Below are 23,534 nucleotides of genomic sequence, written 5' to 3'. Positions count from 1 at the left end.
AGGTGGTGGTGGATTTCTGGTTTGTGTGCAGGGAAAGTCCTTTAGCCTTCTAATCCAAACATGATCAAAGTGATGTCAGCAGTTTATCATCTGGCTTTATGAAATCAGTTCCATATTTCCTCTAGTCTCTTAGAACTAACAACTTAGTGAAACCTAGGGAAGAATTCCTAGGCATCTTTAGTTGTTGCAAAGAATTACGAGTGAGGCACAAGTATATTACTCTCCACACATTAGAAGGAAAGATCTAGTGAGCAACAGGAGGCAGAAATTTAATTATTCTCTTCCTAACGACACTTGTGAGTTGCTCTGAGCACCTTTTTTTAAAAGTTCATTTTGTATTTATTACTAGTTACCAGGAGTCCAGCTCCTTTTTTTTTTTTTAAATTCAACTAGCCAACATATATTACACCACTAGTTTCAGATGTAGAGTTCAATAATTCATCAGTTGCATGTAACACCCAGTGCTAATCACATCACATGCCTTCCTTAATGCCCATCACCCAATTACCCAACCCCCTACCCACCTCCACTCCAGCAGCTCTTAGTTTGTTTCCTATAGTTAACTCTCTGTGGTTTGTCTCCCTCTCTGATGACTTCCCATTTCCCCCTCCTTTTCCCCATGATCCTCTGTGCTGTTTCTTATATTCCACATACCAGTGAAACGATGTAATTGTCTTTCTCTGAGGGATTTATTTCCCTCAGCATCATACCCTCCAGTTCCATCCTCATCAATGTAAATTTTAAGTATTCATCTTGTCTGATGGCTGAATAATATTTCATTGTGTGTGTGTGTGCGTGTGTGTGTGTATATAACACATCTTCTTTATCCATTCATCTGTCGATGGACATCTCGGGTCTTTGCATAGTCTGGCTCTTGTGGACATTGCTGTAATAAACATTGGGGTGCACGTGCCCCTTTGGATCATTACATTTGTATCTTTGGGGTAAATACCTAGTAGTAGAATGGGCGATAGGGTAGCTCTATTTTTAACTTCTTGAGGAACCTCCATACTGTTTTCCATAGTGGCTGCACCAGATTGTATTCCCACCAACAGTGTAAGAGGGCTCCCATTTCTCCCCATTTGCACCAACGTTTGTTTTCTTTCTTCGTAATACTCCAGCTCCTTTATTCTTAAGATAATTTTTTATTTCATGAATGTTTAGATAAGCAGAAATGGACTTGGAAAAACAGAGATAGGGACAAATCATCTGTTAAATGGATGATTTGTCCAAAATAGGCTGCTACCATTATTCTCTAAGAAATATCATTGTTCAACACTTGCAATCATTAAATTATCTACACTTGAGTAACATCAAACTTATCAGATTCTTTGCACAATGGCTATTTTATAATTAAAAAGAATTTTTTATGTATTCTTTTGCTTAATTTAAAATTTAAATGGTCTTAGTTGACATTTATGATTAACAAAACCAAGGTTCTCTAGTAACATTAAAAAATATAATGTGGCCAAGCAGCTGGTTAGCACCTGAACAAGGAACAGACTGGGTTGAAAGAAAACTACAATTAATTCTGAAGTTCAGTCCCTTGTTTTTTGACAATCTTTTGACTGGACTGTTAAAGTGTGATTTTTCTACAAATTCTTTTAATTTGGGATTTTTCCTTTTTTTTTTTTTTTGAGAGAGTGAGTGTGTGTGTGTGTGTGTGTGTGTCTGTATCTGTGTGGATTACTTGGAAGCCAAGGTGGAGGGGGAGAGGAAGGATAGAATCTTAAGCATGCTCCAAGACCAGCATAAAGCCAAGAGGGTTGGGTGGGGTGGGGGGCTCTATCTCAGCACCCTGAGATCATGACCTAAACTGAAATCAAGACTGGGATGCTTAATCAACCAAACCACTCAGACATTACCCCCCGCCCCTTTTAAGGAGAAGGTGCTTTTTTATTTTCACTGAAAATGTTTCATTTTTAAAAATGAGCAGCTTCTCATGCACTACTCATGCAATAAAAGTTACCAATGGACAGAGGTACGGAGAACATAAAATAGTGTTTGTCTTAACTAAAAAACTGTTAGGACACAAAAACTTGGCTCTTTGCTTCCCTTCCATCACAGCCAAAAGGGAAACATGAATCAGTTACATCACTGTCAGGAGAAGGAAAAATATACGTAACTCAAAGACAGGTGCATATCTGAAGCCAGTACTATGTTCGCATTTCCTCTTCCTTTTCAAAATCGAAGTCTTGTCTGGTGCCATATAGAACAATCTAGCTGCCATGACTTTTTTCTTCTTCTGCCGATAGCTTGCTGTCCGAATCAGACGGGGACTGCTCTGAATTTCCACTAAAGTCTACAATTCTTTCGTCAGGGTTTGTAATTGGCTTCCTCAAATTCAGAGGTGGGGCGGGGATGGGCAAGGGGAGATAAAATTCGATACAATACTTTAGTGAACTCGAAGGCAGCTGCCGTATTGAGATTTGCGTCTTTGGTTTTCTGAGTGACTTAGGTGGGCCCCTTCCCTTTCCCCGCAGGTCCTCAGTTTACCCTTGCTTTGTTTAAAATGGGTAGAAGTCGAAGCTCCTAAAATTACTCAGGTTGGAGGCTCCGGTGCCGGCGCGCGGGGGCGGGAGGGAGGGTGGCGGTGGTGTGTGTGTGTGTGTGTGTGTGTGTGTGAAGTCTTCAGTCTTAAAAAGTCACCTTTCATCCCTCATCCGGAACAGCACAAAGCCACACGAGTCCTACGAAGGTCTCCGCACACCTGAGAAGCCAGCAGCCCGCTGGCTGGGTACCGCCACGGACCCACCTCCGACTTTCGACGAAACAATACCAGAGACGTCATACACCTGAAGCACCCGCCCAGCTCGGCGCCCCTTACCGGGCGCATGCGCCAAACAGGGGCGGTCCGGCAGCCGGCCGGGGCCCTAGCTATCTGCACCGTGGTTAAAAGTCTCGGAAAGGCCTGGCTCCCTCGCCCGGTGAGGAGATCCCTGGCAGCGGCTCTCTAGGATTACCCCCACCAAAGACCAACGCGGGAAAGAGCCGCGCGGTCTCCAGCGCGTTTCCGTTTCCAACCTGAACTTCCGGTTCGTGAGCCGGTTCCGGGCCCCGTTTTTCACTTCCGGTCGCCCTCGGTTCCGCTGCGGCCGGTTCCTGCGTCCGCTGCTGCCGGTTCCGCCGCGCTCCAGGTGAGGGGACGCAGGACACCCCGGGGCGCTGCCCATGGAGAGGCCGTTGGGGCCGGGGGACCGCAGCGCAGTACCGCTGTTCGCGCGCCGCGGCCACCGCTGCGGCGGGCCGCGGCGGGCTGGAGGCTGCTCCTGGGCGCCCTGGGCCGCGTCCGACCCAGTCTGCGGCCCAGGCGTCCGGCCCCGGCCAGCTCGTCGCAGGGGCCTCCGACCGCCCATCCGGCCTTCTCGCTTCTGTCGTGGGCTTCTCGATCCCCAGTGGGTCTTGCATCCCCTAACTTCATTCCTCCCTCCCTCTGGGGTTTGTGCGTCCGTCGTCCTCACCCTCACCGGCCTCGGGGGTTTGGAGCCTCTACCCTGCGTGTGTGCTGTCCGAGACCACTCACTGCCCACAGCCGTCGTCTCTGCGCTACCTCGCGGCGGGCTGCCGGCGGGCTGTAGGCTTGTGGAGAACTTCCCCTCTCAGTCCCCCAGCTGTTAACTTTTGCTGCTGTTAACTTTCAAATTTTCGCCTTTGCTGTACGGTTTTAGTCGTGTGGTCTGGGACAAGTTGTGTTCCTTCTCAGTTTTCTAACGTGTCTCATGCGGACAGCAGTCGTGAGATGAGGATTGCGAAAACCAAGGGAGATAGGTTGTGGAGCATGCTGTCGTTCCTCCGTCCCCGCCACCGTTCGTCTGCAGAGTTTGCGAAGTGCTGTCACGGGTGGTACCTCGCGCCTTAGCAACTCTTCTTGTGAAGTAACTAGCAGTCGCCTCATTTCGAGGCAGGAGTTTTGGCATGGATGAGGCAAGTCAGTACCGTATGGTAGGCAGAAGAACTAATCCCAGCAGCTGCCCTTGACTCGAGGTTCACCGTAAAGATGAGATCCTTGCTTGTGTGGGTTTAATTGCCAACCTCTCCCATCCCCTCCCCCAATCGGTTTTCCGTTTATAAATCTGATAGGGTCTAGAATGATACAAAATATTCGAATTGTGTGAGTAAGAAGGTCAAATGTGAAAACATAAAAGGACTCAGGGATTTGCTTTGTGTGTTTTGTTGTGAATGATCTGAATATTGAAGAGAGGAGATTCAAAAGCAGTTCTAAGGACTGTGCATTTAAAATTTGGGTGGGGTTTGTTTTTTTTTATGCTTGGTCCTGTAGGGCAGTTGCCAACTTGGAATTCCCACTAGCGGTGTAGGTGTACAATGTATAACATTTGTGTACTACTTTACTAAGCATGCAGAGCCCACGCCATCTGGCAGATTTTCTTTCTTTTTTTTTTTTTTTTTTTTTTTTTTTTTTTTTGCTGAGAAAATTGAAGTCTAGAGCACTGGCTCTCAAACTTTTAGTATGTCTCGAGATGTGGGTGAGGGGGAGGCTGGGGCAGGGATTGTTAAAACACAAATTGCTAGGTCCTTTCTCTCCAACCCCAACTGTAATTTTAACAAGTTACCGTGTAGGGTTATGCTGCTGATTGATCTGAGGCCACACTTTGAGAATACTGGTCTAGAGGTGAAATGACTTGTCCAGGCTCACCCAGACAGAGCTCAAGTGATCTCCAACACCCCCCCCCCACCCTCAATAAACTGTGTAAGTGCTCTTTGTACTCTCAGCTCTTAGAGATTTTCATTTTTATTTCCACTTTCACAGAGAAGTAATATTTAAACCATATTTTAGTTTGGCTCAAAAGGCTTCTTTGGCTCTTTATTGAGAATCATAACATTTGCTAGGGAAAGTTATCTCTAACAATACATTGCCCTAAATTAACCCCTTATGTAAATTTCAGTAGAGCAGATAAAACATAAGAGAATCGGGTTGGGGGGGCGGGCATGGGTGGCTCAGTGGGTTAAAGCATCTGCCTTCAGCTCAGGTCATGATCCCAGGGTCCTGGGATGGAGCCCCACATCGGGCTCTCTGCTCCGCAGGGAGCCTACTTCCTCCTCTTTCTCTGCCTGCCTCTCTGCCTAGTTTCTCTCTGTCAAATAAAATATTTAAAAACAAACAAACACATAAGAGCATAAGTATAAATGATTTTTCTGGTGTTCTCTTCCAATGGACATGTTGAAGACATCTTAAGTTTCTAAGTTACTTTTGCATATTATGATTCACAATTTGCCTTCCTGCAGCTGGTCATAATCCAGGGAGAGTGCCATCAAATATTTCATTAAACAAGCAATAACATTTGGAAATGGAGATTAGGAAATTCAGTTCTCTGAACTGGAGGTGGAGGAATGGATTTAGGAAAATTGATAGAAAGTTTCAAGGAAGAAGAGACCTACATGCTATTGTTGATGAGTATAACACCCAAGACTTGACTTATCTGTGCTTGTATCTGTGCCTATGGGTTTTGTATTTACTGATCTTTGACACCTTGCCTCCTGTAGGTCCCAATTTAAAAGCAGTTGTGATGTAGGGGAAGAAACATGAGATTTAGTCAGAAGACCTGTTACCAGCTGTGTGCCCCTGAGCAGATTACTTAACCTCTCTGAAGTCCCATTTCCTTAATTATAAAAGAGGGACAATTCTTATCAACCTTGTTAAATGACATTGTATTAAAACTGTCCAGTTTGTTAAATATGAAACACGTAATGGCTGTACTTTTCATTTAGAACAGTGCCTGGAACACTTCTACTCAAGTTGTTAAGAAAATTTATCTAGCCAGTACTTATTTATGTAGTGCTTACTATGTGCCAGGTCTTTGTGACTTATAGATATTAGCTAATTTAATTTTCGTAAGAACTCCAAAGTAGATAGTATTCTCATCTTTAGTTTACAGATAAGGAAACCTAGACAACTTCCCAAAGTCAAATAGCTAATAAGTGGGATAGCTGGGATCTGAACCTAGGTACTCTGGCTCTAGAGTTTTAACAACTCACTGTGCCACTTCTCAAGCGTTAAATGGGTATGAAATTTCCATCATGGAGGAACTTACCTATAGCATAAACCTGGTCAGAGAGGGAGGGATAAGTAGCTGATCATTGCAGCTTAACAGTCGAAAAGGGAGAATTGGACAGATCTTTAGGAAGTAGTAACTTTAAGCCAAAAATTGGGAGGGTAGAGTTATTTTAACTTTGAGCCCTAACTACTTTGGGTGTTCTAGTAGCATTTCTGTAAGGAGAAAATGTTATTTTTCCACCATCAAATTGTAAATTCCACCATCAAACTGCATTGCTCCTAAAACTTAATTACAAGTTTAGCTACACCTTTGCTATATCTATTTTAACTTAATTACTTCTATGTCCCTTTCTTTTTAGGTATCTTTTTCTGAGGGAAAGCTGCTTGATCATATGTTTCAAGGATGGCCCTCCCTATCATCGTAAAATGGGGTGGACAGGAATATTCAGTGACCACACTTTCAGAAGATGATACCGTGCTAGATCTCAAGCAGTTTCTGAAGACCCTTACAGGAGTGCTACCAGAACGCCAAAAGTTACTTGGACTTAAAGTTAAAGGTAATTCTCTCCTCACTTTAAACTTTTTGCATTGATATATTTATGAATTTTTATGTTAGTTATATTTTCTCTTTATTAAGTTTTCCCCTTGGAGATTTCTTTGTTAGGGATATTCCTAAAATTGTTTTATTATAAAAGTCAGAATATTAAAAATTACTTGAAAATACCACCACTATTAAGATTACTTTTGATTCCTGTGACAGTTGGTGTTTGCTGGTTAAATCTTTGGCCCACGAAGTCTCAGGTAAAACAGTGTAATTTCTGACATCTGTGTTCTAGCACAGATTTTTCATTACAGCTTGGTTCTTGTACTCTCCCTAAATTATCTTTTTTGCTTCAGAAGTAGTGATGATTTAAAATGATGATTTAAAAATTATAAGTAGTGTTCATATCCAGTCTGAAAGGGATTTACATGGTGTTTGTGTTTGTCATATCACTGAAAGGTGAATCTTGGATAGCAGTAAATTCTAGTTTTATCTTGTGCTCAATGTTCAGGACTTTCTGGAGAACATCTTTATCTTGAATAACAAAATAAAACATGGATTTATTTGTTTAGCTGGTTGAATAAAGGTGTTCCTCTGAGATGGAGTTGGGGAAAAAACAAATCTTGTATTAGTTGCTACTTCTTAGTGTGTTAGGCATTGCTAATTCAGCAGTGACCGTTTGTTAATTTAAGGAAAAAAAAACTGCTGTGAAATCTGTACGAAAACTTTTAATGTTAGGGTTTTGTATAATGGGATAGTGAAACTAGCACCTGAACTTTAGTGAGAAAACAGTCATTTGCTTGTATTGTAGGCAAACCTGCAGAAAATGATGTTAAGCTTGGAGCTCTCAAACTGAAACCAAATACTAAAATCATGATGATGGGAACTCGTGAGGAGAGCTTGGTAAATGTTTACTTTTGTTACCATTTGTCCCTTTGAAGATATGATTTATATTACATTGTTGTATCATGGTTTTAATTGTGGTAAAATTGTCAGTTTGGCAGTCAGTGAAAAAAACTTCAGTGTAGGTGGTATTAATTCAGCAGAAAACAAATACTAGGGAACTTGTTACTATATAGTTAGCCATAAGCATAGTAGTAGTACAAATGGTAAAATTTAACATGGTTAATCTGCCCAGTAAATATGTACGGTGAATTACAAAATATGGAAATTTTCTCAGTGTGTGTTTGAAAGATTCTTGAACTCAGACTGTTTCTTTTATTTGCTTTTTATGTTGTGCATGTATTTGTTATGTTGAAGACAATCTAGTAAAACAAAACTTTTTTTTTCATCTTAATAGGAAGATGTCTTAGGTCCACCTCCTGACAATGATGATGTTGTTAACGACTTTGATATTGAAGATGAAGTAGTTGAAGTAGAAAATAGGTAAGTGCTTGATACTATAAAAGGAAATGGGTTGTAATGTGATAAAAAAGTGAATGTTTCACCTGATTTTATTTTTCCATTAGGGAAGAAAACCTATTGAAAATTTCTCGCAGAGTAAAAGAGTATAAAGTGGAAATTTTGAATCCTCCCAGGGAAGGAAAAAAGCTTTTGGTACTAGATGTTGATTATACATTATTTGGTAAGTCAGCTAAAATTGTGCATCTTCTGTTACCCATAACAATTCTCTTTTTTCCTTTTGTTCGTTTTTTTCCTTCCAATATAAAATATCTCATATTTTATATTAATACATTATTATTAAAATACAGAAGTAGAAGTAGAAGATACTGAAGTCATCTGTAATCCCAAACCCCCAAAATAACTATTCTTATATTTTGAAGTGTATATGTATATTATATTTTGAAGTACATTTTGCTCATCTTTTTCCTTCCAATATAAAATATCTTATATTTTAAATTAATACATTATTACAAAAATATAGAAGGAGAAGTAGAAGATACTGAAGTCATCTGTAATCTCAAACCCCCGAAATAACTATTCTTATATTCTGAAGTGTGTCTTCTAGGGTGTGTTTGTATTTATATCCTTTTTACTTTTGCTTAATGATATTTTGAGTATCTCAGTCATTTAATATTATTCATTATGAATTAAAGTTACATATTTTTTGGTCACCACTACTCTAGTTTATGGATGTATCTTAATTTAGCCACATCATTCTCGGTTGATTAACATTTAAATTTTTTGAGGATTATTTAAAAATCATTTTTTATATTTTTCCACTGATTTTTCATTTAATTATGTTCAGATCCTTTTTTTTTAAATATTTTATTTATTTGACAGAACACAAGCAGTTTGTTTTTCATATCACAAAATAACATCTATATTTTATAGACTATTTACTATTACTATTGCAATTTACTATTACTGTTGCAATTTACTATATAAGCCTGAATTCTGGGTATTGCTCTTTCCAAAATAAATAAAATTGATTAATTAAAATGGAATCACAGTGATACTAAATTGTATGTTTTCGAAGACTTCTGTTTGTCAACCAATATAATTCAGTCTCAAGTAGTTTGCATTTGAATGTTTATATTACATTTCATAATTTTCATATATCAGGTACTTGTCCAGGATAACAAACTAGTAATCATCTATGACTGGTTTTCTTTTAGACCATAGGTCTTGTGCAGAGACTGGAGTAGAATTAATGCGGCCATATCTTCACGAGTTCCTAACATCTGCATATGAGGATTATGACATTGTTATTTGGTGTAAGCTATAGTTTTTGTTTAGATTTCCATGCAAATAAACTTGTTCTATAAATTATTCTGCTTTGTAAAATATGACTTAAAATGACTTGTGGTTAAATATGATAAATTTTTCGTTTGTCTCAGCAAATTGCTGATGAAACGTATTTGACTTTCTTGCATCACAATATAAACTTATACGTGTATTTGCCAGTACCACTGAAGTAGATAAATATGGGAAAAGAGTAGATTGTGGTGTCAGAATAAAAATGATCTTGTTTTCATAAACCCCTCCTTGATTAGGACCTTTTATTTCTTATCTTTACTGTAGAATCTTTGATGCTTCAGGATTTTGTTGCTTTATCCTTTCTTTATTACTCTAGTTTCAAAACACTTGGAGAAAGACGTATAAAAAAAAATCACAATGATGTTCTTCAGAATTAAAGGAATATGAATTAACTTAAGGAAAATTAAACGGACTAAAGCAGTATTACTCAAATTGTGGTCTGTGGACCATTCCAGGAACTTAACAGGTCTGTGATAAGATCATGAGTTTGCTCCAAAAACTAAATTTACTACATTGCTGAGCACACTGTTTAGTTCAATGGACATTTTGTTGTGGCAAGAGTTTATTGAGAAGGAAAACAGTGCATTAATTTATATCTTACCTACCCACAGACATTTAAAGTTGCTTCTTGGCAAGCCGTAGGCAGAAAAGAGCTATCCTGATTGTGAATTAAATAAAATCTCATGAAAAATGCTACATTTAATTGTACTAGGTTTTAGATGAGTGACCACAAAGATAATACTTCAGTCTTTAAATTTTCTTTGTACTTTTCTTTTTAATCAGAGTATCTCCATTGTTCAGTATGAATATGAGTTCACAACCATTTAGAATAAATACCGGTTTTCTGGTTTTTAATTTAAGGGAGGAAAGCTTCTTGGGAACAAATTTTTCTTCAGCTGACACCTGAGATAACATTTGAGAAAAAAGTTTTCTTCTAAATATTATTAAAGTAGACTTAGAAATTTAGAAAACTTTTTACAATCTTATATTTAAAATAAGTTATTTGTGTAAATTATGATATCTTATGGTAGTATGTTGAAAAGGGCACTTCACTTTGGAGCTAAATAAATTAAAGTTTTAATTCTGACTTTGTCCTTACTTTGCGATACTCGACAGGTCAGTTGTTATCTCTGAGCCATAAGTTCCTCATTAGAAATGAAGATAAGTAAACTGTATTATAGGGTAATTTTAAAAATAAGTGTCAGTATAACAACTAGTACTATGTCTGACATATAATAATTACTTAATTGGAAACCCTTTTTATTAGCTATGAATATTTTTGCTTTTCATCTGGAAATTGTAGACCTAAAATAGGTAGTGAATTTAAAAAATTGTTTTTTGCTATCTCATGACTTGTCATCATAGATATATTAGTCTCTAAAATTTTAGTTCAACTGACCAGTTTCATGTGTAATGTGATTCTTTCAGTTTGTGTTTGTGTACTAAAGATTTTTATTTTGAGAACTCATGTACCTCTCTCATCCTTAAAAAAATAGATGCACACATAAACATGCTGTAAACATTTTAACTCCTTTTCCCTTTTTAAACATTTTACTTGGTAATAGCTATGTAGTTTAATCCAGTAACTTGGGACCAGAAGGGTATGTAAAACTGAGGGTTGAATTTTAATATCAGTGATCTCAAAACTCCGTGGTGTCTGACAGTGAGCAGATATGTATGTAACAGAATTTATGAATTTAGTTGTCTCAGTCTCATTATTTAAAGCTCTTAGACTGAGTAAGTTTCCTGAGCCTGGCAAAATGTTGATTTTTACTGGACCTAGTGATTTTTTTTTTTTTTTAAGATTTTATCTATTTATTTGACACAGAGAGAGAGAGAGAGAGAGAGATCACAAGTAGGCAGAGAGGCAGGCAGAGAGAGAGGGGGAAGCAGGCTCTCTGCTCGGCAGAGAGCCTGATGCGGGGCTCAATCCCAGGACCCTGGGATCATGACCTGAGCCGAAGGCAGAGGCTTTAACCCACTAAGCCACCCAGGTGCCCCTGGACCTAGTGATATTTAACATCAACTTTTGGCACATAACATTAATCTGCTTATATTGACATATATGCCAGTGCCTTGTGTGGCCGTGGCGACATGGAAGTAAATTGAAGATCCAGGCACCCTATATATATGTGGATTGGTAGAGAATTGTGTCAGGGCTGTTTTTAAACAGGAATTTCGGTCTTGATTTATAAATTTCCTAGATTCAAAATTCATTTGAACGTTGGTTACCTGTATCTTTTAGTTGAAAGTTGTTAACATTCTATTCTGCATTGATGCACTAAAAGTAAGTTTATAAAAACTTAAAATTACCATAAATATATTAGGAATTATATATAAATATATTTTATCCTAAATAAAATTTAATTATATCCTAAATATATTAGAAATTATTATTTGTGATGCATTTGAACTTTTAATCTTGCTTAGAAAACTTATTTATACAGAAGAACAAGTTTTTAAACGAAATTCAAGCTTTTCATTTGTATCGTATTATCATTCTTCATATTTTAGCCGCAACAAATATGAAGTGGATTGAAGCTAAAATGAAAGTAAGTGTTAGACAATCCATTTAAGAATGTTTTGGAATTGCATATGTCTTTTTAGAAGTTCCAAGTTGAATTAATCTCATTCTCATTGGAGGGCATTTAATAGATAAACAATTGCCATTATCAGGAGTAGAGGTGTGTTTAAAGTCTGATTAATCGTGGAATGTATTGTGTAATTAAGTGTTTTTCAACAAAAAGTACAGCAGAGCTCCACTCCTTTTTACCCCCATTTTACAACAATGCCTTTTTTCCGCCTACTTTTGCTTTGGTGTGTAATGAAGAAATGATGTTCTTCTGAAATATATAATGGGATGTAATCTATTTCTAGTTTATATTCTTTGGACTATGATTTGTTGGCTTAAACAAAACTAACAACCTTGGTAGTTGTTGAGCAAGGTGTGGTGGCCAGTTGGGTAAGAAGTTGGCATTGTGGGAAATTATAGCTGGAATATTCAGAAAACCTGGAATTTTTCATACTATATTTTAACCACATGGATATTTGGATTTATAGGAGCTGGGAGTGAGCACAAATGCAAATTATAAGATTACCTTCATGTTGGACAGTGCTGCTATGATAACCGTGCATACTCCAAGGAGAGGATTAATAGATGTAAGAAATCATTTTACTTCTGTTTAAAGACTTTTTTCTAGTATACTTTTTGTATTTATGTTGATGCAGTTAAGTACAGAAAAAGTTGAGAAGTACATCTGGATACTAGTAAAGTATCAGTTAACTATCAGTGGATAGTAAAGTATCAGTTGAGTTGGACATGGAAAGATGTATGTAAGGTTAATAGATTGGAATATTAATGATAGAATTAAGGATCTTGAGCAAGACTGTCAAGAATGATCATGGATAATTGTCCCTTGATGATGGTAGCACAGTGTTGCTCAAAACAGAGTAGGTGAGAAAAAATACTGAAATACCATCAAGGAAGATACTAGAAGCAAACCAAAACATACTCACCCTGCCCTATATAAAACTGATAAATAAAAGCAGAAATCATGTAATTTGGTGTGATATATGTGTAACCCTGGAGAAGAGCAACAATAACCATCAGAGAAAAGGGTTGAGCTAAAAAGATGAGGGTTCTTTACTTTGTTTACTCATCAAGTAACCAGTCCTGTTATTGAGTTCTTACTCCTCATCAAGTAACCAGTCCTGTTATTGAGTTCTTACTCCTCATCAAGTAACCAGTCCTGTTATTGAGTTCTTACTCCTCATCAAGTAACCAGTCCTGTTATTGAGTTCTTACTCCTCATCAAGTAACCAGTCCTATTATTGAGTTCTTACTCGAAGGTGTTGTGATAGTCACTGTTTTTTAGGGGAATGTTAAATGTAGTTGTGTTTATAATAGTGAAAAATTAGAAAAATAAAAATAAATCTGGTGGTTGCTGAAGAGCAGATAGGTGAGGGGATGGATGAAAAAGATGAAGGGTATAAAGAAAGACAAATTTCCAGTTATGAAATAAATAATGGAGATAAAAGTACAGAATAATGTATGTAGTCAGTAATGTGATAACGTTGTATGATGACAGAGGGTGACTATACTTATCATGGTCAGCATGGGGTAAGGTATAGAATTGTCCAGTCACTATGTTGTACACTTCAAACTGATATAACACTGTATGATTGTTATACTTAAAGAAAAAAATGAATAAATCCTCAATATCTAGTAGTAGGGAGTTGGATATAAAAATTTTTGTTCATCCATAAAATGGAATGAAGCCATTTGATATAACAGAATATTTAGTGATTAAAATTTTTTCATGATTCTTCATAAAGAAGTACTTAGCAATATTTGCAGACTGTTAGAAATTGTTTTGTTTTGTAAAGATTTTATTTATTTGACAGAGAGAGAGACAGTGAGAGAGGGCACACAATCAGGGATAGTGGGAGAGGGAGAAGCAGGCTTCCCGCTGAGCAGGTAATCCAATGCGGGGCTCTGTTGCAGGATCCTGGGATCATGACCTGAGCCGAAGGCACACTCTTACTGACACCCAGGTGCCCCTAGAAGTAGTTTTTAACCTTTATTCCATTCTGGTTTCCCCTTAACAAAAGATCTATGAATTCTAAGCTATTGATGTTTATAAAAAAGAGTGGAGGAGGGGCACCTGGATGGCTCAGTCAGTTAAACTTGGACTCTTGGTTTTGGCTCAGGTCATGATCTCAGGGTTCTGGGCTCCAGCCCCACAAGGGGTGTGGTAGGCATGGAGTTTGCTTGAGATTCTCTCTCTTCCTCTCCCTCTACCCGTTTCCCTGCTCCTGCACTCTCCATATCTCTCTCTAAAATAAATAAAATCTTTAAAAGAAAAAAAAGACCAGAGGTAAATATATCCTTGGTAATGACTGGATTATAGGTAATTAAAAATTTTCCTGTGTGCTTTTCTGTGTTTTCAGTTTTTTTGTTTTGTTTTGTTTTGTTTTTTTTTTAACAGTCAGCAGTATTATTTCTTTAACTGAGAACTAAGTAGTCCACATTTTAGGGAACAAATGGCACTTGGCATAATTAGAAAATGACAGCACTATTTAAGAGGATGTAGGAGTTTAACCCTGGGTGTCATAAACTAAAGTTCTTGTCCTATTTCTTGAAGCTTTTGTTAGCCAAGAAAATGAAGACTCTGGTTTACTGTGTCAGTTCCATATTTATCTTGAAGTATTTGGGGGGTTTGTTTCAGTAGTAAACAGTAAAAACTAAGGCAAATGAAAATATTTTAGAATAATAAAATAATTTTAAAAAACATTTTTTAAGGTAGCTAGGACACTAAGAATAAAGTGTCTCTCTATATTAAAATAAGTTCTAGAAAGAAAAAGAAACATTTTTAAATGACAACCTTTTAACCCTTTATTTACTACCATTTAATCTCCTATAATTATTATTCTCATATAACTTCATATTACCATAAAATAGACTCTTGTCTTCAGCAAAAAGTACTTTCTAAAAATTACTTTATTAAAAAAAATTGTCTGATTGTGTGAAATAAACTCATATGATTCAAAAATAAAAATAAAGTATGTAATGAAAAGTCTTCCTCCCCCTGGTCCTAGCCACTTAGTCTTCTCTTCCTACTGTTCTTGTGTGGTCTTACAGAGACTTTATGCAAGTACCAACAGGTAAGAATATGTAAGGAGTTATCTTTTTGAAGGCTCATTTTAACAACTCAGAAATAGAAGTAGTAATTTGCAAATTATAGTGCTTTTGAAGTTAACCAGTTGCCCTGTGGAAATTGTGCACCTGTGCCACTGAATTTAAGACAATCGGTTTTCCTCTACAAAATAATTAAGTTCTGTATTAATAGAACCGGGCACATTGTTTGTTATTAACGGTTTGCTAGTTTTGAAAACACACCCGCATGTGACACTCAAGCTCTGAGGGCCATGTATTAGCCTAGGAAGTCATGTGACTGCTCAGCAGACAATTAGACAATTACTTTAAATTCTTATATTTTAAATAATTACTCCTCCTTTGACCCCAAATCTTCATGTTAAAATTATGGGAAGTCTTGTAGTGGGTTTAGTTAGGTAGACGTGAGCAGACCTTTCAGAAGTTAACATTGTGAGATGCATTGTGCTTTCTGGTGTGTTGCGTCTCAGCTGTGGTCTGTTCACACAGCGAGTGGTCAGTGTCCTGCAGGAGGAACGGAGTCCTCTGATATAGTTTGGGCATTTTGAAGTATATCTGCTTTTAAGAAAGGATGAACTATTGATAAAATTTGAGTTAAATCTAAACTTTTGTTCTAAGGTAAAGCCTCTTGGTGTTATATGGGGGAAGTTTTCAGAGTTTTACAGCAAAAAAAACACCATAATGTTTGATGACATAGGAAGAAATTTTCTAATGAACCCACAGAATGGACTAAAGGTAAGACATAATTTTGCTTGCTATGCCTGTGTAATCTGGGGTTTATACTAGAACTTGAGCGCTGTTGAATTTCATACGTTTTCAGAAGTATTATATTATGGTCACAGGCAAGAAAGCTTACATCTTTAGAAAATTCATGTACAGTTGAATATTCTCTCTCCCACATTGATATCTTCTTGGTTTGCCAACTCACCCAGGTGATTTCTGTTTAGTTACGTCTGTGGAACAACATAGGCTTACTCACATTGACTTTCAGCATCTCAAGTGAAAGCAGCGGACAGTTTATTAGGGATACAAATCTTAGGATTTCTGATGTTCTGGTTAGCTGGAAAGCTGGCAGTAAGGGTTTATTATTTCTTTTTTAAACTGAAACTAAGGTTTTTGAAAATTCATACAGGTAAGTTAGATATCTTAGAGTTATAAAATGCCAGAGCTAGGAATTTCAGACACCTTGTCTCCCTTCTTAACTTTATATAAACAATCTGAGGATCAGAAAATTTGTAATTTGCCCAAAATCATGTATGTAACTGGTTGGTGACAGAATCTGAGTTAGAATCTTAAGTGACTTGATTCCTAAGGCCAATGATGATCTTAGCAAGAAGTCATATGCAATCTTGTGTAGGCATGATAGTAATATTTAATACTGGTAGCACATAAAATTGGTAAGATAAACTTTTGAAACTTGACATTTCTGGATGTGGTCTTTAGTGTGTGAGGAAAGATTAGAGACAATGCTGATCTTGGTTGTGAATTGCCCCCATTATAAAAGCTGCTGACTTGGAAGAAGAGAACTTGAGGTGGATTGGTGATTATGTTGCTCTCTAAAAATAGTTCCTGTTTGAGGCTTTGGGTGAAGTGTTTGTCTTGTGTGTAGTTTACCAGGTGTGAGGTATAGGAATAAATTCTTGAGAAAAGTTTCAATTGCTCGAAACCAAATTCTCTATGAAACTAATGTTTAATACCTGTTCAGGAAAAGAGATGAAGTAATGATCTTCAAGGATGATTTTTTGAGGAAAGCTTTATCTTAAAAAAAAAAAGTCATTAGTTTCATATGTGTTTAGAACAAACTTTATTTTCCCAGCCCATATTTAGGCCCTACTTATCTCTGGAGGTAGAGGTGATATAAATGTCTAGTTTTTCATATTGCTTTAGAGCAGGATTTTTTTTTTTAACTAGGTATTCCATAGAATCATTGAAGGAATTTCTAAAAATACATGTCTACAATCCCCCCAAATTTTAATTCAGGGGAGGTATTTTTAAACATTCCACTGATAATCTCTCACATGTCTCTTTTTGAAGACCTCTTTTAATAAGGTAGTTATTAATGATTTGCCCACATTGACATAGAAGCAGTTTTGAAATTGAGAACTATTCTGTGTTTTATTGTCATGGTTTCATAATGTTGATAGAAGAGATTTCACAGAGATCTTAAAGATGACTGCTTATTTTTAGAACAGTAAACTTCTAATAATATAAACTTGCTAATCTTAAAGTTTGACACAGAATATAGAAGGCATTGTGAATTATGAGTACAGTACTGAACTAAAAAAAAAACTTAAGTTTTGGTCGTGGATTAATCAGCACCCTGAAAATTTCATTTTTATTTATATACGGAAATGATGATATAAGAGAATGCAGATAATCTAGACTATCTTAAGTTCCTAAAAATTGATATGAGATAAAAAAAAATTTCTTTGATATGAGACTACAGTGGTCATATATATTCTGCCCTACTAGTGAGATCTTTTTTGTTGTTGTTGTTAAAGATTTTATTTATTTATTTGACACAGAGAGAGAGATCACAAGTAGGCAGAGAGGCAGGCAGAGAGGGAAGTAGACTCCCCACTGAGCAGAGAGCCCCATGTGGGGCTTGATCCCAGGAACCCGAGACCAGGACCTGAGCTGAAGGCAGAGGCCCAACCCTCTGAGCCACCCAGGCGCCCCTAGTGAGATCATTTTTAAAGAATGATAGAGTAATAAGTGATTATGCTAGAACAAGTGGAGTTAAGTGAATAGTAGACTTTTTTCCACTTAACTAGTTTAACTTTTGAATCCAGAGTCATAGGAATATTTTAGTTTTGCAATTTAATAGTGCTTACAATCAAATGTATAGAAAGTAAAAGTAACTTAGCAGGGCCTTGGTAAACTAGGGATCACATTGTACATTGTATCTTAATAGTTTGAAAGTTACCATGTTGTTGTTACAGTTTTTATTTGAATGAAGGAATACTTTGAAATATTATAATATTACTCAGGATTATGTAGAAGCTCATTTCACAAATCATGATATCATGCCTCTTTACTCTTTACTTCCAGCCGCAGGACTTAAGCAGGGTCTGATTCTTCAAGAGAACCTTGTCTTGATCTCCCACATTCATTGCTGCTGCTGTGAAGCAGCACTGCCCACTCTCCCTATTTGGAAGCAGGATCTCCTACAGATGCTTGCTTCTGCACAGACTCACTCTGGTGCCCTTAAAGTTATGGGAGCCTGGCTGACTGATAGCTGTGGAGATCCCTGGCACCAAGCTGTTCTGATGGGAGTAGAACATGTGGAAGAATAGTGGTGTGTTTTTCCAATAATAGAAAAGTATATAAGAAATACTTAAAACCTTTCCTGTTCTTGATAGGGTATGGACTTCTTTAGGTTCATTGTTCTCAACCAGAGACAGAATTAAATGTCATCTGTTTTTCAGTGTTACTGTGTAAAATTAATAACTAATAGGCAGTTTATATTTTCTCTAAATTACAATAAGGATATATTAATGCCTTACTAAGTATGATTTATTCAGTCCTTATATATGTGTTTTAGGAGCATGATTATAAAAAAATAATTTTTATAAAATGAAAAAATCCAAATATAAATAGAACTGTATAGGAATTATGCAAGGAGCTCCTACCTATGCATCATTCAGCTTAAACGACTTATAAATTCACAGATGATTATGTTTGCTCAGTATGCTACCTACTTCCCTCTCTAATATTTTGAAGCAAATCCCAGAATATCGTTTTATCTGAAATTAATTAAAAAATTTTGGAAGGCTGTCTTGAGTTTTATAAAGATATTTGAGCTGATATCTGAAAAAGCAAAACTGTTTGAACTGTGACATAAAGAAAAGTGCTTAAAATTATATATATATATAAATTTATAATTTAAGGGGCACCTGGGTGGCTCAGTGGGTTAAAACCTCTGCCTTTGGCTCTGGTCGTAGTCCCAGGGTCCTGGGATTGAGCCCTGCATTGGGCTTTCTGCCTAGCAGGGAGACTTCTTCCCCATCTCTCTCTCTGTCTGCCTCTCCTGCCTACTTGTGCTCTCTCTCTCTGTCAAATAAATAAATAAAATCTTTTTTTAAAAAATCTGTAATTTAATAAATCATTAAGAAGATAATGATTATTATCTATCTATAATTACTACCCAAGTCAAGGTATTAATATCCCTTACTAATTACAATTCTGCTCTACCATCCTGACTTTCATGCTTTTGAAATGAATACTTTTAATCATAAAATATATCAGCCTTTAAAATTTGGAAAATAGACTTCTTTTTATGGGAAAATTCTTGTATAATTAAAAAATATTTTTATGGAGACTTTAATGATAATGTGATAAAATGTGAGAGGACACATTATATAAATGTATGATATATTAACTGTATAAAATTTTATAGAAAAATACTGAAATGAATATCATTATTCTTAAAATTTATCTCACTCCCCTGTTGGATCATGCTTCTATTTGGGTTAACTTTTTATAAACTGGGTGACATAATTTAAGGTATTTATTTAGTAAGAAGCAGCTGAGTTGATAGAAGAGAAAAAAATCTAGCAGTTTTGTAAACTAAGAAGCCACATAGGGCTCAAATGCTAGAAGAAAGTTGGTGTTGTCAGGTTCAAACTGCAAAGATAACAGTAAGGTACATGAGGTAGATGGGTTCTTAAGTGAGCACTGTAAATGTTGTACATGGACTATCAGTTTATTACACTGAGATAGTGCAGAAGTCATTTTTAGTACTGACATCCTTAGTAATATTTTCATCTTGTTAACTGAATTTGAATGAGAGGATAGTGTAGATTTGTGCTAGTTTCCTTATTGCAATGTGAAGTGTTGAATATTTGTTTTCTAACAGATAAGGCCTTTTATGAAAGCGCACCTAAATCGAGATAAAGACAAAGAACTTTTAAAGTTAACTCAGTACCTCAAGGAGATAGCAAAATTAGATGACTTTTTGGACCTTAATCACAAATACTGGGAAAGGTAAGTGCTAAATGCTTATTCATTTCCCTTTCATGGTAGTGAATGAAAACATTGTCTGGTGACCCTGGTATACACATAATTCTGAACTTTTATTTAAAATAGGTGAATTCTAAAACTATTTTCTAATGCAATAACCGTTCTCCTAAAAGTTTGTTTCCCTTTCATCTTATTCTCTACCTTGTTCATAAACCTGCATCTCTTAAGATCTTTAATACTTCAAGGAGAGAGGATTTGAGACTGGTATACATTTGTGTTGCTACTTACAAATTATTTTGTGACACTGGATAGGTCACTGTTTTATGAATCATATGGGAAGGTAGTCCCTGTTCTCATACTATAAAATAAAGTCACGATAAAACAGACTAAAAAGTTTCCTGTTAAAATAACTCTACAGGTAACCTTTCTGTATAGCAGAAAAATTACAAAACTGTAATTCAGTATTGAAACAGTTACTTAATGATTTTCCTTTCTGAAGAGAACCACTATCATTATCTTGATGTGTGGTCTTCTAGTCTTTTTTCTAAGCACAAACATATGCACACATTTACATATAGCATGCATATGAACATCAAGATTCTGAGGCAGGGAATATCTCTGGGGAAGTGGACAGGGTCATAGTATACTGCAAGTCAGTTTTTGGAATTTGATTTTTAAAGATCTGCTTGCATTAATACAGCAACAAAAGAAATTATTCATGTAATAACAACAGTTTAGCTTTTCAGATCACTGATAGCTTCTTATTAGATGATTCTCATAATCCTATTAGGAAGGTAAGGCAGGCATTTTTAATCCTTATTTTATCTTATTATTTATCTTCTCTTATTATTATTATCTTATCTTATTATTGATGATGTAACAAAGGCATGAAGTTAATAAATGCCAGAAAGTAAGCAAGTTTTGCTCCATTAAAACATGTCCAAGTCTTCTGATTTTAAGACCTCATTCCCCACCTCCCATACTACTGAGTATAGTAATTTGTAAATGTGAGAAATAGAAATGTAAAAATTTGAATTTAATGGTAGATTCCTGTAAAATAATATGAGGGAAAAATTGTTTACTTAGTAAATAAACATCTTTTTATTTTTACACTCTTGATCAGAGTCCTTCAGTGTCTGTTTCCCACAATCTTTACTCAAGAAAAATAAGATCTTTAAATGAGTTTGAGGTTCTTTTCAGATATTACACTGTTAATAGATCACTTTCACTTTAGGAAGTCGGACAGTACAAAGGGAGGGGAGCACAATTTTCAGAGCCTTGTTTTGAATCTCAGCTCTGCCACTTTCTAGTTGGTTGAACTTGGGCAAATTGCTTAGCCTCTTTGTGCTTGTAAAATAGGAATAAGTTCTAAAAGAAAACTCTTCATAGAGCTATTGTGAGGATGAATGAATTAATACCTGTACTTAAAATAGTGATAGGCACATAAAAACAGTCAGCATATGAGCGATTACTAACCATTATTACTCATCTGGAGAAGTTTTATTATTAAAATGAACCTCTGCTTTTGGGAGGAGAGTTAGATTGTTATTGTGAATATATCATGATACAGCTAAGACATCTTTGTTTCTTGCAGGTATCTGTCAAAGAAGCAAGGACAGTAGTTACAAGTTGTACTGGCAGTTATTGAGGATACTTGAGATCACGAACTTCCTGCTTTTATGCTAGAAATCATTATGATAGTGCTGGACACTGCAGTGAATATCAGACTGCTTATACTTGGTCTTCCAGTTTTTTGTAAATTTAATTTTATATTTTTTGAAGATCATAGCAATATGCTAAAAAAAAAATCCTTTTTTTCCCCTATATGAATATACTGTTACTCTTAAAAAATATTTTCTCCAGCATTGAGTACTGAGTCCCCCCCCCCTCACCCTCCACACACACACACACAAGTCGACAAAAATGTATACTCAACAATGTCATTTTGTGCTTTGGAAACAAGTTATGTCTTGTTTTTTTGTCTCCTTGTGTTATTGTCTGACTAAATCTAAGACCAAATCCATCTTGAAACTACTGCTTTTCCCTTTAAAACCAAAAAAATTTTTTTGTGTGTAAGGAATCTAGTTTGGTATGCTTAAAATCACCAAGAATTTTTTATTCTTTTGTCATAGACACAGTTTCTCTTCTTACTGTGCACTATTTACATATCTAAATTTTGAGCTGTCCCAGCTTGGTCTATATGTGTGTCTGTGTTCTTTGAGTAAAACTGGAAAACGTCAGCTGTGATACAAGTGTGTCTCATAGTATGAGAAATAGAAAACATAAGACTGAAGAATAAAAACTAAGGAAAAAAAGTTATTTTTTTGGTGGCTAAGTAGAAGCACTTCTGCCTAAAACCATTGTCATAAGATCAATTAAAGGCAATACATTTTTAAGGGGACATCTCACTGGTTCAGCCCTAGAAAGCATGAACAAAAAGTTTTTGTTCTGTTCCACCTATATCTTGTCTAAGTGCAAACACGGCGTCTCAGTGAAAATATTTAGCCATAAGATTAAAAAAAAATTATTTGCAATGCTTACGCCTGCAGATATGTAATGTGACCACTGTTTTGTCTTGACAGTATTGCTTTATACAGTTCTTGTATTTGAAAGGAATCTGACCCTTTCAAATAAACTTGGTGTATATTGTTCTTACGGGACTATTTCAGTGGTGTAAATAATAAATACTTTTTTTTTAAAACGTTGGTTTTGCTCTCTACTGTCCCAAATATTTTGCCTCTTTGTTGAATCACAAAGTGAAACAAACTTTAGGCTGAAGCAGGACCTCTTAAAAAAAACTGAACGTGTATGGTTTAAAAGTGTGCCTATCATTATTCATTCAGAATTGGTTTTAGCAGCTACTTAGATATGTTAAATTACTTAGTTCTAGTAAGTACCATGTTTTCCAGAAGATAAGCTGTTTTCTTTGTGACAAGTTATTATAAAGATATACGGTGCAGAAGAGTTTGAGAACACTTAAATAATTAAAATGATTCAATTAAAAACATATTAGTAAATTATGAGGCTAAATTTAAATATTTAAAGATGGAGTAGAATTTTTTGGAATATTCCTTTCACTGGGGCATTTTCCCATTATAAAAGGCAGTTTATCATTCCAAGGTAGGCATGGAAAGGGCTTTAATCTTGTTGAGAAAACTGAACACTTAGAACTCTTTAGTTCAATAAAGAACAGAACGTTTTCTAAATGAATATAAAATACAAAGGTGAGCAAGCCTCAGAAAGCAAAGTAGGATTTTTTAAAAAAACATCCTCTGCCATTAGGTGGTGCTCAAACCAAAGTTTATTAGCTGATAAGCACAATTTAACAGTTCTGGGGGAATGTTGTCACTTACTGAGATCATGTGTTTTCTAATAGAGTACTGGAGTTTTACTTTGTTTTCTGCATCTCATGATTTACTGAGCAGATCAATCAGTCTATCTCTGTGTATGTGGTTCATACCACAGAACCAGGAGATGACTTAATTCAGATTCATAGGCTGATGAAACAGCAAGTTAGTTCTATGATATATTACGTTCCAAACTTTTAAGCAGTTGGCTCTTAGTAAAGTATATTTAATCTAAAAATTGCAGAACACCATTAAAACTTTGATTCAGAGGGCACT

At 36.1% G+C, this 23,534-nt stretch overlaps 1 protein-coding gene across 1 annotated transcript; it reads left to right on the top strand.

Moving 5' to 3' along the window:
- Window positions 1–2,999: 2,999 nt before the first annotated feature.
- Window positions 3,000–22,612, top strand: UBLCP1 (ubiquitin like domain containing CTD phosphatase 1). The gene is made up of 11 exons (XM_004737710.3): window positions 3,000–3,137; window positions 6,373–6,570; window positions 7,366–7,457; window positions 7,855–7,940; window positions 8,024–8,139; window positions 9,134–9,232; window positions 11,790–11,827; window positions 12,336–12,434; window positions 15,568–15,684; window positions 19,808–19,935; window positions 21,506–22,612. The coding sequence occupies exons 2-11, from the start codon at window positions 6,417–6,419 to the stop codon at window positions 21,531–21,533; spliced, it is 957 nt and encodes a 318-aa protein (XP_004737767.1). The 5' UTR covers window positions 3,000–3,137; window positions 6,373–6,416; the 3' UTR covers window positions 21,534–22,612.
- The last annotated feature ends 922 nt before the right edge of the window (window positions 22,613–23,534 follow it).

This window comes from Mustela putorius, unplaced genomic scaffold (genome assembly GCF_011764305.1).
Source record: "Mustela putorius furo isolate JIRA1106 unplaced genomic scaffold, ASM1176430v1.1 tig00000145_pilon_pilon_pilon, whole genome shotgun sequence".
NCBI classification, from domain to species: Eukaryota; Metazoa; Chordata; class Mammalia; order Carnivora; family Mustelidae; genus Mustela; species Mustela putorius.
Note: the sequence above shows the minus strand (reverse complement) of the source record. Positions and strands in the feature narration are given on the sequence as shown.